The 17,015-nt window shown below is 41.3% G+C and overlaps 1 protein-coding gene across 5 annotated transcripts in view; it reads right to left on the bottom strand.

Annotated features, from left to right (window-relative positions):
• The window catches only part of XRCC6 (X-ray repair cross complementing 6), a 42,931-nt gene that overhangs the window by 24,491 nt on the left and 1,425 nt on the right, over positions 1 to 17,015 (bottom strand). For 4 of the 5 annotated variants that reach the window (XM_007099897.4, XM_024127354.2, XM_028490687.1 and 1 more), the window contains 7 exons: positions 14,374 to 14,486; positions 11,014 to 11,152; positions 10,506 to 10,760; positions 9,778 to 9,961; positions 5,513 to 5,699; positions 3,506 to 3,674; positions 2,614 to 2,775 (listed from right to left, as the gene is read on the bottom strand). In XM_007099897.4, the coding sequence (XP_007099959.2) occupies positions 2,614 to 2,775; positions 3,506 to 3,674; positions 5,513 to 5,699; positions 9,778 to 9,961; positions 10,506 to 10,760; positions 11,014 to 11,152; positions 14,374 to 14,486 (1,209 nt within the window). The remainder of the gene's footprint in view (positions 1 to 2,613; positions 2,776 to 3,505; positions 3,675 to 5,512; positions 5,700 to 9,777; positions 9,962 to 10,505; positions 10,761 to 11,013; positions 11,153 to 14,373; positions 14,487 to 17,015) is intronic. The other variant, XM_007099898.4, reaches the window with a different exon arrangement.

Genomic DNA, 17,015 nt, shown 5'->3' with positions numbered 1-17,015 from the left:
ATGTGGGATCTTCCTGGACCAGGGCACGGACCCGTGTCCCCTGCATCGGCAGGCGGACCCCCAACCACTGTGCCACCAGGGAAGCCCTCTTCCTTTTCTTAAAAAATTAATTTATTTTATTTTTGGCTGCGTTGGGTCTTAGTTGAGGCAAGCAGGATCTGTGTTGCAGCACGGCGGGATTCTCTCTCATTGTGGTGCACGGGCTCAGTAGTTGCGGCACACAGGCTTAGTTGCTCCGCAGCAGGTGGGATCTTAGTTCCCGGACCAGGGCTTGAACCGGTGTCCCCTGCATCGGCAGGCGGATTCTTAACCGCTGCACTACCAGGGAAGTCTTCTGAGCTGTCGTTTTCTTCTCAGCTCCAATTCACCCTTCTGCATGCTGTGCTGCTGGAGCTGGGACCCTGCAAATCCCATTTCTCCTTTACCAGCTGATTCCCATTAGCATCTGCCTAGCAGACTCACTTTGGAGTCTCCAGAGGGGGACCTGAAAGGAGTGCTCGTTCTCAGGTACTTCCTATTCCTGCCAGTGTCACCCCAGCCAGCTTCCAGCCGCCAGCTTTTTCCATACACCCAGAACCAGGTGGACAATGCCCCTCCCTGAAGGGCTACATCCAACTCTGTCGGCCCCTCCTCCGAGCTTCAACCTCTCCCCTTTGCTCCCCAGTCCCCACCATGTGCTAGAAGGGAAGAGGTAAGGGTTACCAGCCTGACCCTGTCCAGTTGCTGACGGGTTCTAGAAAGACTGAAAAATCTAGAGACTGGAACCCACTGCTCCTGCCAGGTGAAGAGCCCTTGCTGGCAATGCCAACGGCACTAAGCAAGAGGAAGTCTCTTAGCTCTCCACGGCCCTAATGTCTCCCTCTAGCGCCCACTATTGACAGAGCCTCACCGAGAGCCCGCTGGCAAAGGAGAAATGGGGCTTGGAGAGCCTCTACTTCATCAGCACAGAGCTGAGAGACACACAAAGCATAAGAACTGACGTAAAAGGTTGACGGGTTCTAGAAAGACTGAAAAATCTAGAGACTGGAACCCACTGCTCCTGCCAGGTGAAGAGCCCTTGCTGGCAATGCCAACGGCACTAAGCAAGAGGAAGTCTCTTAGCTCTCCACGGCCCTAATGTCTCCCTCTAGCGCCCACTATTGACAGAGCCTCACCGAGAGCCGGCTGGCAAAGGAGAAATGGGGCTTGGAGAGCCTCTACTTCATCAGCACAGAGCTGAGAGACAAAGCATAAGAACTGACGTAAAAGGTGTTCCTGAGCATTCAGATGACCTGGGTTGGAAATATAACACATTCAAAGACTTTATAATTTTTATTAGCACGGCTAAAGAGGAAGGATGGGATTTCCTGGTGGCACAGTGGTTAAGAATCAGCCCGCCAATGCAGCGGACACGGGTTCGAGCCCTGGTCCGGGAAGATCCCACATGCCGCGGAGCAACTAAGACCGTGTGCCACAACTACTGAGCCTGCGCTCTAGAGCCCGTGTGCCAAAATTACTGAAGCCCGCGTGCCTAGAGCCCGTGCTCTGCGACAAGAGAAGCCGCCGCAGTGAGAAGCCCATGTACCGCAACGAAGAGTAGCCCCCGCTCACCGCAACGAAAGCCCATGCACAGCAACAAAGACCCAACACAGCCATAAATAAATAAATATTTTTTAAAAAGAAGGATGACTAGAAGTCATCTGTTGGCTGCTTTGTGCTAGGCACTTATATGTTTATTAACTTATTTCAAATGTGAAGTGACCTTGAGAGAAAGGTATTCCAGAATTCTCATCCTTGCAGATAAGGAACACAAACAGAAAGGTTAAATTATTTGCCCAAGTTGGCCAGCTAACAGGTGGCAGAGAAGGGTCTAAAACAAAAGAAAGTGAGCTTTCAGACACATAAGTATAAGACAAAGTCAAGTGTGACTTCAAAACCCACAGTCATGGGACTTCCCTGGCGTCGCAGTGGATAGGTCTCCGCACTCCCAATGCAGGGGGCCTGGGTTCCATCTCTGCTCAGGGAACTAGATCCCACATGGCATGCCGCAACTAAGAGTTCGCATGCCGCAACTAAGGAGCAGGTGAGGCGCAACTAAGGCACCCTGGAGCCGCAACTAAGGAGCCCTGGAGCCGCAACTAAGGAGCCCTAGAGCCACAACAAAGGAGCCCGCCTGCTGCAACTAAGACTCGGTGCAACCAAATAAATAAATAAATATATATATTTTTTTAAAAAAACAGTCATTCCACGATACCTCACTGCTTTGGTGTACACAAGAGATAAACCAACCATTAAATATTACAAGGGTACCAAACAATAGTTTTTAGTAAAGAATGTGTCAGCAGTGAGACCCCATGAACTTATGCCAGTAAACTGCAAACAGTCCCTATGAAGTCAATTCTCAACCCTGGCTGCAGAGCTGCCTTGTACAGTTGTACATGCTGTGCACTGCACAACCATATTTGACAGCCTTACCTGGCTGTTCATCAAATTCACCTGTGCAATCTTATAAATACAGATTTCCCAGGCCCCACTCCTGGAGACTCTGGTTCAGCAGGTCTGAGTTGGTATCCCAGGAATGACTCCAAAGCCTAAGCAAGGTTCAGAAGCACTGAAATTATCTCTTTCACATACCTGGGGGAGTCACCTGAATTTTCTGGTCATCCAGCTCCTCTTCCTGTGGCATCAAGGCCACAAAACAAGGGGGGATATTCTGGCGGGGTGTGTATCTGCACACTGCCATGACCTCCTTCTCCAGACACTTGGTGAGTAGAGCACTGAATAGGGTTGAGCTCCCTGGAAAACAAACATCCCAGGGGTCTATATCCTAAAGATGTCTCCTCCTTTCTTAGCCCATGTTATAAACCTACAGTTTCTCTTCCATTTTCTTAAAAGCGTTTATGATACTTCGATAGGTCAGGGGTGATGGACCCAGAGGTGAGGGTAAAGTGAGGGTAGCAGAGGCATAGAAAGGAAAAGAAAGGAAAGGGCACCTCAAATACTCCATTTAGGGGTGTGAATTATTACTGTCAGTTCACTTTTACTATCATTAGGCTAATGACATAAGCCCTAGTTGCTAATGAAAACCAGTCAGGTCAGATCTGGGAGGTTCATTAGCTATAGCACAGAGGAATATAGGTCTGGACAGCACAAATAAACCCAATGGCCAAGTTCATATCATCTTTAATCGCAACGCTAGGGAAGAAGCCAGGTTTGTTTTTTTGTTTTTCCCAAACTCTTTATCTGACGCCTCAAAGAAAGAATTTCATAGCAACTAAGTTTTAAATATGCTAATTCCATATCCCCTCCTGGATATTCACAATGCTATCAGTATATTATAGTTCCTAAAGAAATCTCTTTAACTTTGTTTAGTCCCACGTTTCCAAAATTTATTTGAGCATGAAACACTTTCAAAATACCCATTAACACATCCTATATAGTTTCCAGCAGCAGCCATTTAGGAATGCTGCTCAGTAAACTGCCTTCTGCATTGCTTATTCATTTACCCTTGGTTTATGGCCCTTACCATTTATCAGGGACTCCTCGGGGTACACGAACAGGGAGGGCCTCAGGTAATGGTGCTTCTTCAGCATTATCAAGGGCTTGAAACCGATGAGAATCAAACCTGGTTCATCAAACCGTTTAAGCTCTTCTGTTTCCTCTTTCTCTAATACAATCTGACGACTCCCATAGGTCTATAGAAGGGGAACAACGAGGGCCACATAGTGAGGCTACACAGAGATGCGAAATGGTTGCCATATGACACTAGCAAGTTAAAATCAGCTTTCTTCTAAGGAGCAGGAAGAGGGCTCATCAGAGGCATCCTCCTCCTATCAACAGCAATTGACATGCATTGAGGGCCAGCCAGGCACTTTACTTTTGCCACCCAGTTTATCATCTGTAACAATCCTAGGTGGTAAATGTTAAAAACTCTGTTTTACAGATGAGTGAACTGAGGCTCTATAGTTAGTAACTTGCTCCAGAGTATACAACCGAATTGGGCTTTGAACTGTACCACATCTGTCTGGTGCTAAAGGCCGCGCTCTTCAGGCATTTGTTCCTTCCCCCGTTTAATGTGTACTAAACCCTCAGCATCATCCCTGACACACAAAGGATGCTCAAACCTTACCTACTTATTGAGAGGACCTAGGTCAGGTATTGTGCTAGGTCTCAGTGTAGGAGGCTCACACACACACACACACACACACACACACACAAACACACATACTACTTCCAAACTTTAACATTTGCATTTTGATCCTAAATATGTGATTAGTAACAGAACTTAGTAAAGGTCAAATTTGGGTTTTATAAACAAAAACAGAGCCCTTCAGACTTTTTGTAGGCACAGTTAATCAAGAAAGAAACTTAGTAATTGGAAGAGCTACTGCCTATGAATAAACCAACATGGAAAACTAGCTACTTCCAAAATGGAAGGAGAAATTTCTTGTCGTCTTCTCCTCCTGAAAAGTAGGGCAAGACACTCTGGCCTGAAATTTGTGCTCCAAAAGACATCTCAAGGGTTGAATCAAAATAATATTTAATTTTAGTCACTTAGTTGATCCTTCTAGGTCCTGAACTTAGGCAAAATCGCTCTCCCACGTTTTGCATAACTAAAAAGGAAGGATGACTCGCTTGATTTTAATTTCAGATATCAAATCCTTCTATAGGGAACTACATTCAATATCCTGAGATAAACCATATGGAAAAGAATATTTTAAAATGTATGTATACGTATAACAGAATCACTTTGCTGTATCGCAGAAATTAACAGAACTTTGTAAATCAACTGTACTTCAATTTTAAAAAATCCTTCTATAGATTGAACAAAGGTGAGAGGATGAGGAGAGAGAATGTTCTGCATCCTTAGTCTGTCTTTCAGATTAAGAAAGGCACGAGGGGGGCTTCCCTGGTGGGGCAGTGGTTGAGAGTCTGCCTGCCGATGCAGGGGACGTGGGTTCGTGTCCCGGTCCGGGAAGATCCCACATGCCACGGAGCGGCTGGGCCCATGGGCCATGGCCGCTGGGCCTGCGTGTCCGGAGCCTGTGCTCCGCTACGGGAGAGGCCACAGCAGCGAGAGGCCCGCGTACCGTAAAAAAAAAAAAAAAGACAGGCATGACGGTATCATTTCAAGGCACAGGAAAAACTGGTTAGTTTGGCAAGAAAAAAAAAATCTCTCCCTAAAACGAGGGCACTTCACACCTAACACACTTTCTTTCCCTAGCTCATCTCCCTGGTTAACTATAAAACAATTTCTGCCACTGTACTGGAATTAGACTGTTAAGACTCAGAGTAGCACGTGCTGGCTGATCGAGGGCTGAAGTTTTCACTGACACCTCTTCCAAATACTGGCTCTAACTTTCTAGCTCCCAAGGTATTACTGATCTAGATGCCATATTCCAAAGAGTAATGACAAGAGCTTGGCTAGAAAGATGCGCACATGAAAGTTATTTAACTAGTTAGGCTGATCATGTCTCCCCCTCCCCGTTAACTCTTCAACAGGACAAAATTCAGTAAGAAGGCAGAGACCTACCTGGGACCTCTTGGTGTCGCTAGGCAAAAGCAAACTGCCTGTATTTACATTAAATGTCCGGGTCTTGGTTTTCACTGGTTCATTTGTTTCCCGATAAAGCCTCACTGGAGAAGGTTTGAAAGCCTTCTGGACCATATTATAAATGCCAACAGTGAGCGCTACATCTTTGCTGAGCTTAAGCTTCAACCTGAAGGAGAGAAAAATTTTTAAATTTGGACAGAAAGAGTATATTTTCCTATCTAAAATTCATTCATGGCACCCAAGCCCTGATTTGTTTTATTCTCTCCAATAACCTAAGCTTTTCGAATACAAATATAAAGCTTTTTAATAATACAGTGGAGTTTGCTGTAATACATCTCAGGGTCTATACTGCAAAAAATTAGTCTCAGAATGTATTGTTAACTCCTTAAAATAAAGAGTGTACCGTAATAAAAATAATGATTTTTTAAAATTGAGCCTAGCAATTTATCAAATCACTTTACAGTTATTCTCTCATTTAATCATCATAATAATCCTATAAGTACTATATTATCTGCTGCTTCTGCTTGTCTAGTATACCTTCCCTCTTATTTTAACAATGAAACCCCACTTTTTCTTAGGGAACCACCCTTCCCCCACTGCAGTTTTGGGAAAATGTTCATCCAGGTGCTATGCTTTACCCTGACCAAGAGATGGGCACATCTGGCCCAGGCTCAAGCCATCAGACTTATTCTCCTGAGAGTCTGTGTCTTAAACAGTGACCAAGAAAGGACACGGTTGGAGGGGACGCTTGCTGACAGTGGTACCCCAAAGACACTGTCAATAATTCTTATTTTCTAGATTCCTGGTGCCACCCTGGTTCCTATACTACCCACCCTGTTCAGGATTTTGTTTTAAAATGCTGAAATTAGTCAAAAGTCAGTTTCTGTTACTGGCTACCCAATAACCTTGTTGTTGTGATTTTTACAGAAGAAAACACTGAGGCTCAGGGATGTTATCTAACTTGCCCAAAGACATACAACTAATGAAAACTGGTATTCAAATTCACGTATGTCTGATTCAAAGCTCAGCTACTTTTCCATTATAACATATTGCTCCAGAGTATTTATATCAACACCTTAAGCAGCAATAGGACCTCTTGAAAATGTGTTCTATAATAAAGACAACATGCAAAAATATTTACAATACAATACTGTGGGGAAAAAAAGGCAGAACAGAAAAATAACCTGTGCTACACCTTCTCTTCAAGCACACATGGAACATTCTCTAGGATAGACCATATACTGAGACACAAGACAAGTCTAAATGCATCTAAAAAAACTGAAATTGGAAATTCCCTGGTGGTCCAGTGGTTAGGACTCTGCACTTCCACTGCAGGGGACACAGGTCAATCCCTGGTCAGGGAACTAAGATCTGACATGCTGTGCAGTGCAGCCCCCCCCGCCCCCGCAAAAAAAAGGATTGCTATCATACAAAATATGTTATTTACCCAAAATGGAACTAAGTTAGAGATCCACAACAGACAGAAATCTGGGAAAACTTCAAATATTTGGAAAGTAAACAATACAATTCTAAATAACCCAGGAGGTCAAAGGAGAAATCACAAGGGAAATTTAAAATGATTTTGAACTGAATGAAAGTGAAAACACAACATATCAAAAGGTATACGATGCAGCTAAATCAGTGCTCAGAGGGAAATTTATAGCTTTAAACACCTTTATCCCAAAAGAAGAAAAGTCTTAAATTAATAACCCAATCTTCACTGTTGTAGAATGTTTAGCAGTATTTACTTTAAAGAAGAGAACACGTTTAAAGAAGTTATAGCTAGTTTAAAGGTATACTGGTTCACACAGTAGAAAGAACATTGGTTTGGGACAGAGCCCTGACTAGAAATTTTAGGTTCCTGGAGCAAGCACCTGGTAGGTTTGGTACAATTTGGTAATGTATGATGTGCCCCAGAGATGAGTGTTAGTAACAGATGGACATTAGTAATAACACCACCCATTTGATGGCTTCCTACTTTAAATTATTCCAGCTTACTAGGTGTAAAACACAGTTGTCTAAAGGCTGCTGAAGGAGAGCTGACAATAAATGTAACCAATTTAAAAACTGCACAATCTGCAAAAGTAATTTTTTTAAATTGTTGTGCCCTCTAAATTTTAGTATCCTGGGAAAAAGCACTGGTCAATGTGGTCTACTCTGGCCTCAGGCTTCAAGTGACCTTGGTTCTATTTCTGAACCAAAAGAGCAAATCGGTTAGTCCCCCCACCCCATATTAAATGTTCACATTTATAAACTAAGGTACCTTTCGACCTTGAAAATGTCATAACTCTAAGTTAAGACAGAGTTATAGTATAACATCATTTGGTTTATGTCATACCAAGGAAAGGAAAATGTGAAAGCCCACAGCACAAAACAAGCTGCTTATGTTAAACTTCATCTGAAATGATTTAAGGTTAATAAATGTTACTAATGGGTAGGTTTCAACCCAACTCAAAGCACTGTTTTTATAGATTAAATGAGGTAATTATGTTAACAAAGAACTTAGGACATACAGATGAACCAGTTTGCAGGGCAGAAATAGAGACACAGGGCTTCCCTGGTGACGCAGTGGTTAAGAATCCGCCTGCCGGTGCAGGGGACACGGGTTTGAGCCCTGGTCCGGGAAGATCCCACATGCCGTGGAGCAACTAAGCCCATGCGCCACAGCTACCGGGCCTGCGCTCTAGAGCCTGCGAGCCACAACTACTGGGCCCACGTGCTGCAACTACTGAAGCCTGCCCACCCTAGAACCCATGCTCCGCAACAAGAGAAGCCACTTCAATGAGAAGCCCGTGCACCGCAACGCCCCGCGTGCAGCAAGGAAGACCCAACGCAGCCAAAAATAAATAAATAAATTTATTTTTAAAAAAAGAAAGAAAAAAGAAAGAAATAGAGACACAGATATAGAGAACAAACGTATGGACACCAAGGGGGGAAAGTGGCAGGGGTGGGAGTGGTGGTGTGATGAATTGGGAGATTGGGATTGACATATATACACTAATATGTATAAAATGGATAACTAATAAGAACCTGCAGTATAAAAAATAAATAAAATTCTAAAAGTCAAAAAAAAAGAAAAAAAGAACTTAGGACAGTGCCTGGCACACAATAATTATGCAATAAAATAATTCTATTATTTTATTACAGCAAGAATAAGTGTAATAATTTTCTAAGCCTTAGGCAATTAATTCTCAAACAGCTCCAATTTATTATTATTACTACCAAGTATCCTATAATGACTCTTTCACAAAATAGTAAGAATAGCTAACATTTATAATTACTATGTTATTCCATTTAATCATCACAGCAGCCCTATAAAGGGGGACCATTTTTGCTCCCATTTTACTGAGGCTCAGGGAAGTTACATGATTTACCCCAGGTCACACAGCAGAGGACTAGAATCCGAGCCAATCTGACTCTAGAACCTACTTTTAACCACCATTTTATTCCCCCTGCCACTCCCACCAATATGTGTAGATTTCCAAATTGTAGTAGTAACAATATTCCACTATTTCAGGAAGGAGAAAAGGTGACAGGGTGATTGTTTGAGGAAAGAGAAATAGTTCCTGGGAGGAAAAGGAGAACAATGACAAAACTATAACTGTAGCAATGAGCTGCTTCATGGTTTCCTTAAAATATTTAATTTCATGGGTTTTCTAGTGGAATTGTCAGTAATCTCTTGAAAACAGCTCAAAAACTACCAATGGTCTTATTCCTCTATACTGAGGAAACTTGTCTAAAATGAAAGTCTGATGCTCTTTAGGAAGAAACACTGAGGCGGCCTTAGTATTCTAATGTCAAAGGTCTCTAAAGGAAGATAATCCAACCACCTGGTTCTTATTGGTCTCAAGTTTATAAGAAATTAGAATAATACAATTTTAACAACAATGCTAATAACTAAAATTTATTGAGTTTTTGCTCTATACCAGGTACTGTCGTTATCCCCAATTTACAGAGAAGAAAACAGACAATGTCCTAGTGAGTGCAACTGAGGATACGGTTAGTCCGCAACTATTTACCCCAAAGGAGTGGAGAGCTGTTTTATTTTGGAGAAACAGCATACCAGCTCTTTCTAGAGAAAGAGAAGCAAACAGCTTGTGGTATCCTGAAATAAAGCAAGTTTTTTAGAGGAACAGTGAGGCAGTGGTACAGCCCAGAGTTAAGGAGCCAGGGAGGTCAAAGCCATGCACTGCTTATGATCAGTTAGGGACCTTGTGGGCAGCTGACCCAGGCTTAGTGCCTACCTGTAGAGCACGCGCTTCCTGGTCTCCTTGGCACGAACCTTCCTCAACAGGTCTTTGAGCTTGCTTGACTCCTCAAAGTGAACCCCTATGTCCTCATCCTCTGCTATGCTGATAATATCTCTGTAGAACAAGGATATGTCAAAGCCCCCACGTTTCTTTAGGTGCAACAAGTCAAGGAAGATACCTGGAACGAGGATAGACAGAAGTGAGAGGAAACAATTTCCAGCAAGAGAGAATTTTTTTCAGTTAAGTTTAAATATGCTGTTAAAAGCTCCCAAAGAACTAGATTGATTATAAACATTTTCAGGACTTAGAGAAAGTGGTTAAGGGGATCAGCTGCTCTAATGACTTCAGGCAACTTATTCAAATAACCACCATTTGTGGTGGCGTTAAAGTCAAGAAAAGCTCCCTCTGGTAGAGCCCTTCAGACAACTAATGGCCTGGTCATTTTCACTGGGAATATTACATAGGGGTCTCCCCCAGCTTCACTTTATTGTTTCATTTTACTCTGAAGGGTGAAAAGCAACTATTTGACATCAGCTATAAAGAAGCAAAAAAAATTAAATGCCAAGTTAAAAGAACAGGGAGAGGACTTCCTTGGAGGTCCAGTGGTTAAGACTCCTCGATTCCAATTGCAGGGGGCACGGGTCCGATCCCTGGTCGGGGAACTAAGATCCCACAAGCCACACAATGCGGCCAAAGAAATAAAAGAACAGGGGAATGCCGACCTGTGTCACGGAGATCCCCAGCTTTGGTCCTGGCCCTGCTGGCTTTGGCACTGTCATTGCCGTGGGGGTCATCTTCATTGGTGAAAAGCATGATCCTCTTATGGCTCATCTTGAACTGGACATCGCTAAAGAGGTTGGCACAGACCCACAGTACTTCACTTAGGGAGTAGTCAGATCCATGGCCAATTAGGTCTTGGAAATGTTTCTTCCCCTCCTGCCCCTTAAAGTGGTCAAGCTCTAGCACTCGTTTAGCACCTGATCAGAGAAAGGGAGTCAAATGGGCAGAAAAGTCGGAACAGCGTCAGTGTTTTACAAGACTAACAGAAGCTCTTTCTCACCCAGAGCTGTTTAACCCACATAACAAAAGTCTACACCCCAGTAAGAACCCCCTTGTGCAGGAAAGCATACTCTCAGTCAAGATGTTATCCGCTTCCTTCTCCACATCCCTCTTTGTGCACGTTAGTGACCTTCTCATGTAAGGGAAAAGCTGATCTTAGAATATACTGACCTGGATTATCCAATTCCTGCAAGACGTAAATATTTTTGAAATTCACTGAATTTTTGTCCTTCTTGGTACCATAGAACACCACTGCCAAGAGATCTCGATCACTGCTTATGATCTTACTGGTGTATACACTCCGGATACACTGAAAAAACAAACATAAAATTTCAATTAATATTTAACTACATACCACTAAACGTAAGCTCCACAGGTGCCTGACACATAGTAGGGCACTCAATATATATTTGCTGAATTTGTACATGGCATTAGAGTAAGGTGTGACCCCTACCTTCAGGAAACTCATAATCCAATGAGGGTGATGGTAGTTTATATTATGTATAACACAAAGCAAAGTGTGGTTAAGTATACAACAGACGTATAAGCAGTCCCTACCATAAGAAATCAGAGAATTCAAAACATGTATATACTCAGGAAGGAAACTCTGCTATAGGGAAAGAAAAATAAAAGCCCAGCACTAGAATCGGAAAACCTGGATTTGAGTCCCAATGATGTCATTTACTTAATTGGCTGAGTTTGAACAGGCCATTTGATCATTCCTCAAGTAGCTTTTTTTTTTTTTAATGTGGACCATTTTTAAAGTCTTTATTGAGTTTTTTACAATATTATTTCTGTTTATGTTTTGGTTTTTTGGCCCCGAAGCATGTGAGATCTTAGCTCTCTGACCAGGGATCAAACCCACACCCCCTACATTGGAAGGCAAAGTCTTAACCACTGGACCACCAGGGAAGTCTCTTTTCCTCAAGTAGCTTGATACCAAGAAACAAAATTTACATATATAAAATAATTATATATATAAAAGGTTTAAGTGAATGTTAGTATATGGGACATTAATAAATAATGGAAAATAAATCTATACCTACTAAAAGCAACTTTTGAAATAAAATTTGCCTAATTACACAATTAAACACATCAGTATTCCAGGAAATATAAACTAAAGCCATATCTAGTAAATCAGTGTCTCATAAGTGGTCAGTCCTGGTGGCCTATAATTCTGGGGGTACTGACAATATTAAGTTTCTGATTCTGCAAAGCTGAGGAATAAACCAACCATGGCGACCCCTCTCCATATCCTGCTTGAGACTCTACCTGGCCTTCCTCCATAGCAATTCTCTCCTTAAATGCAGAACTTATGGTACGTCTAGTCATTGACAGTTATCTTCATGGCAAGCAATCATTTCTTTTTATTTATTTGTTTATGTATTTATTTTTCATATTTATTTATTTATTTGGCTACGCTGGGCGGGATCTTTAGTTGCGGCATGAGAGATCTTAGTTGTAGCATGCAGGATCTAGTTCCCTGACCAGGGATCAAACCTGTGCCCCCTGCAGTGGACGTCTTAACCCCTGGACTGCCAGGGAAGTCCCAGTGAGGGCTTCTTTAGGTTCTACTATTAACCGCCCCTCCCTCCCCCCGACACACACAAACTAAAATAGAATTTTAGAAAATGTTTTTTCATCGCTCCTTATCAAATATATTACGTTCATCAGTGAATGTTTCACTTATTCACTACATAATACTATAGTTGCTTCTGGGTTCTCTAGGCGTTAGCATTTCATGAACCCTTTCAAATTACATGTAGAACTGCATCTTTTTGGGGAGAGGGTACATAGCCTTCATCACATCTTCAAAGAGGTCCATGATCCAAAAAAGGTTAAAGCAGTGCTCCTCAAACAGCGATCCCCAAATAACATCAGCGTCACCTGGGAGCTCTGTTGGAAATGCAAATTCTTGGTCCCTCCTCCAGACCTATAGAATCAGAAATTGCAGGGTAAGGCCCTGCAATCTGTGTCAACAGCCCTGCAGGTGATTCTGATGCAGGTTAAAGTTTGCAAACCACTACTTTAAAGTTAAGAATTGTTTTTATTAATTCTTTTTTCAGATGCCAGATATTCTGACTTGTCAATTGCAAGAACTGTTTGTGTACAAATTAGGACATGAGAAGCTTCTGTTTGGTTCCAAACTCCAAAAATATGAGAAATTAGATGTATAATAAATCCTTAAAAATTCTTCTCTATGGAGAAATAGTAATCTTTTTAATTGAGGTGAAATTCACATAACAAAATTAACCATTTAAAGTGAACAATTCAGTGTTCAATTTAGTACATTCACAATGTTGTGCAACCACCACTTCTACCTAGTTCCCAAACATTTTTATCATCCCAAAAGCAAACCCCATACCAATTAAGCAGTCGCTCCCTCCCCTGCAGCCCCTGGTAACCACCAACCTGCATTCTCTATGGATCATCTATTCTATACTTCATATAAATGCAATCATACAGCATGTGACCCTTTTGCCTGGCTTCTTTCACTTAATGTAATGTTTTCAAGGTTCATTCACCTTGTAGAATGTATCACTACTTCATTCCTTTTTATGACTAATATTCTACTGTATATATAAACATTTTGTATATCCACTCAAAAAGTTTTAGAATGAGATGGGGTGGTGATTATTGCATGATGTGAATGACTAAATACCTTAAAACTGTATACTTTAAAATAGTTAATTTTGTTATGTGAATTATACCTCAAATTAAAAAATAAAAATATTTAATCCTCACAACAATTTGACAAAGTAGGTACTATTATTTTATTTTTTATTTTATTTATTTATTTGTTTGTTTGTTTGTTTGCAGTACATGGGCCTCTCACTGTTGTGGCCTCTCCCGTTGCGGAACACTGTGGTGGCTTCTCTTGTGGCACAGCACGGGCTCTAGGTGCACGGGCGTCAGTAGTTATGGCATGCGGGCTTCAGTAGTTGTGGCTTGCGGGCTCTAGAGTGTAGGCTCAGTAGCCATGGCTCACGGGCCGAGCCGCTCCACGGCATGTGGGATCTTCCCGGACTGGGGCATGAACCCGTGTCCCCTGCATCGGCAGGCGGACTCAACCACTACGCCACCAGGGAAGCCCTATTTTTTATTTTTAATAAATTTATTTATTCATTTAATTATTTTTGGCTGCACTGGGTCTTTGTTGCTGCGCGTAGGCTTTCTCTAGTTGCAGCAAGTTGGGGCTACTCTTCCTTATGGTGCACAGGCTTCTCACTGTGGTGGCTTCTCTTGTGGCACAGCACGGGCTCTAGGTGCACGGGCGTCAGTAGTTATGGCATGCGGGCTTCAGTAGTTGTGGCTTGCGGGCTCTAGAGTGTAGGCTCAGTAGTTGTGGCACACGGGCTTAGTTGCTCCACGGCATGTGGGATCTTCCCGGACCAGGGCTCGAACCTGTGTCCCCTGCATTGGCAGGCGGATTCTTAACCACTGTGCCACCAGGGAAGTCTCCATATTTTTTAAAGTGGTGTTGATACTTTTTGTTGTTTGTTTGTTTAATTAAATGAAAGGTAATCTTACCTGGATGCTCATGTCAAAAGGAGTCAACTCATCTTCATCCTGAGTTTCAAACATGGCCTCAGAAGCATCAATCAAAAAAATCAAACTATCTCTTCCTGAATATTTATAATCTCCTATGGGGAAAAAAAATAGAAGGAAATGTTTGCCCTTGTTTCATGTTTATCATGTTTATTATTCATATAAAACAAACAGAGGGACTTCCCTGGTGGTGCAGTGGTTAAGACTCGCACTCCCAATGCAGGGGGCTAGGGTTTGACCTCTGGTCAGGGAACTAGATCCCACATGCATGCCACAACCAAGAGTTCACATGCCACAACTAAGGAGCTGGTGAACCGCAACTAAGGAGTCTGCCTGCCGCAACTAAGATCCGGGACAACCAAATAAATTAATTAATTAATTTAATTAAATAAATCTTCCATCATAAACATATTAAAAAAAAACCCAAAACTTCTAAGAAATAGAATTAAAATAAAATAAAATAAAATAAAATAAACGCAACGGGAGAGGCCACAGCAGTGAGAGGCCCGCGTACCGCAAAAAATAAATAAATAAATAAATAAATAAAATAAAATAAAACAAATAGAGAAAAGCCCATTAAGCAAAATTATAATCTGAGGAATTCCCTAAGGTGAACACCCTTAGGGAACTCCTTGGTGGGCCAGTGGTTAGGACTCCGCGCTTTCACTGCCAAGGGCGCGGGTTCAATCGCTGGTCAGGGAACTAAGATCCCGCAAGCCACAAGCTGAGCAGTGCAGCCACAAAAAAAAGAAAAAAAGTGAACACACTTAAAACCACCATGCACGTCAGGCAATTGAATCTTGCCAGTCACCCCAGAAGCCCTCTCCAGGTCACCTCCCAATTTTAACACCCACCTTCCTCCCAAGAGTAACCACCATCCTGACTTTTGGCAATCACTTCATTTTTTTCTTTATAATCATCCAAGTCAACATTCCTAAACACTGGTTTTGACTTAAAAGAAAAAAAAGTTTGTTTTGTTTTTTTTTTTCCCCACAAACAACCATATTTTTTTTTTTTTTGGTCTCAGTTGGTCTTTTTTTTTTTTAACATCTTTATTGCAGTATAACTGTTTTAAAATAGTGTGTTAGTTTCTCCTTTAAAAAAGTTTTTAAAGCCTCTTATAATCTGTAGATTCCCCCTCGGTCTTTTGTCTCATAATTTCTTTGCTGAAAAACCTGGATATTATGTCGTATAGTTTTCCACCTTCTGGATTTTGCTGACTGCATTCTTTTGGTGTAGATTAACATAGTCCTGTCTTTTCTACTAAGGACCTAGAGATGCTTCATCGGATTTGGGTTTTTGGTTTTTTTTTTCTGGCATGATTACATTATAGGTGATGTTGAGTTTTTCTTAAAAAGGCATGTAACGTCTGGTTGTCTCCCTTTTTGACGATGCTGCTTCCTAATGCAATAAATTTAATTACCCATCTTTTCTGAAGCAATACAGCAATACGTGTCAAGAGCCTTAAACAAAAATTCTACCTTGAGCCAGTGAATTCTACTTCTTAGGAATCTATCTTAAGAAAATAAAATATGGAAAAACCCTATGCAAAAATTTCCACAGTGCTGTTTATTAAAGTAAGAAACTGAAAACTAAAATGTCCAAAAGAAGGTAGAATGAACAAATTACAGCATATTTTAAATGATTTATAGGGTGGGATAGGGAGGGTGGGAGGGAGGGAGACGCAAGAGGGAAGAGATATGGGAACATATGTATATGTATAACTGATTCACTTTGTTGTAAAGCAGAAACTAACACACCATTGTAAAACAGTTATACTCCAATAAAGATGTTAAAAAATAAATAAATAAAAAATAAATAAAATAAAATGATTTATAGAAGCTATATTTGCAGCTACATGGAAAGATATATCTATAATACAGTAAGAAAAAAGGCAGAACACAAAACTATGTATATATGTTTAAAATTCTTTTTGAAGATGTAAATTTTGAAAATTTAAATTAAAATGGAAAAAAATACATGCACTATGATTACAACCATATAAAAAATCAGATACAAACAAAAACAAACTATATATAGTTACAAAATATAAAGAAAGATATTGAAGGAAATATGCAAAATACCAAAATGCTAGTAGTGGTTGTGTTAGGGTGATAGATTACATAGATTACAGAATTGTTTTATTTTTTATATTTCCTATATTTCTCATTTTTAAAACATAAAAATACTTTAAAAATTTCTACCCAGGACTTAAATTAACCAGTATGTAGAGTACAGGCACCCCTTATTTCTCTTCCTTTGTCCTATGTGTTACTGTGTTGTCTGACCATATACTCTCAAACCTGCAGGCTAGGTGAGGGAATGACTCTTGTAACTGTGTTGCTAATGTATACTCTTTGGTTGCTGCAGTTATTGAAGGGTGAAAGCATTTTTACACTGAGGTCCAAGAATGAGGAAAACTACTTTCCTGGGTGAGGAAGGGTCTTACCTGAGCCACCTAAGGTGACAAAGGATACCAATGTTCAGGGTCATTTATTGGCGATCAATCTACCAGTGCCCAGCAAAAGTTTAAGGCTAGGAATGTTCCATAGACTAGAGTAGGACCTGAATAAAAGAGCTTAGGGTAGCTCTGCAAAGTTCAAAGGGAGAAAAGTATTGGAGAT

This window comes from Physeter macrocephalus, chromosome 6 (genome assembly GCF_002837175.3).
Source record: "Physeter macrocephalus isolate SW-GA chromosome 6, ASM283717v5, whole genome shotgun sequence".
Taxonomy (NCBI): domain Eukaryota; kingdom Metazoa; phylum Chordata; class Mammalia; order Artiodactyla; family Physeteridae; genus Physeter; species Physeter macrocephalus.
Note: the sequence above shows the minus strand (reverse complement) of the source record. Positions and strands in the feature narration are given on the sequence as shown.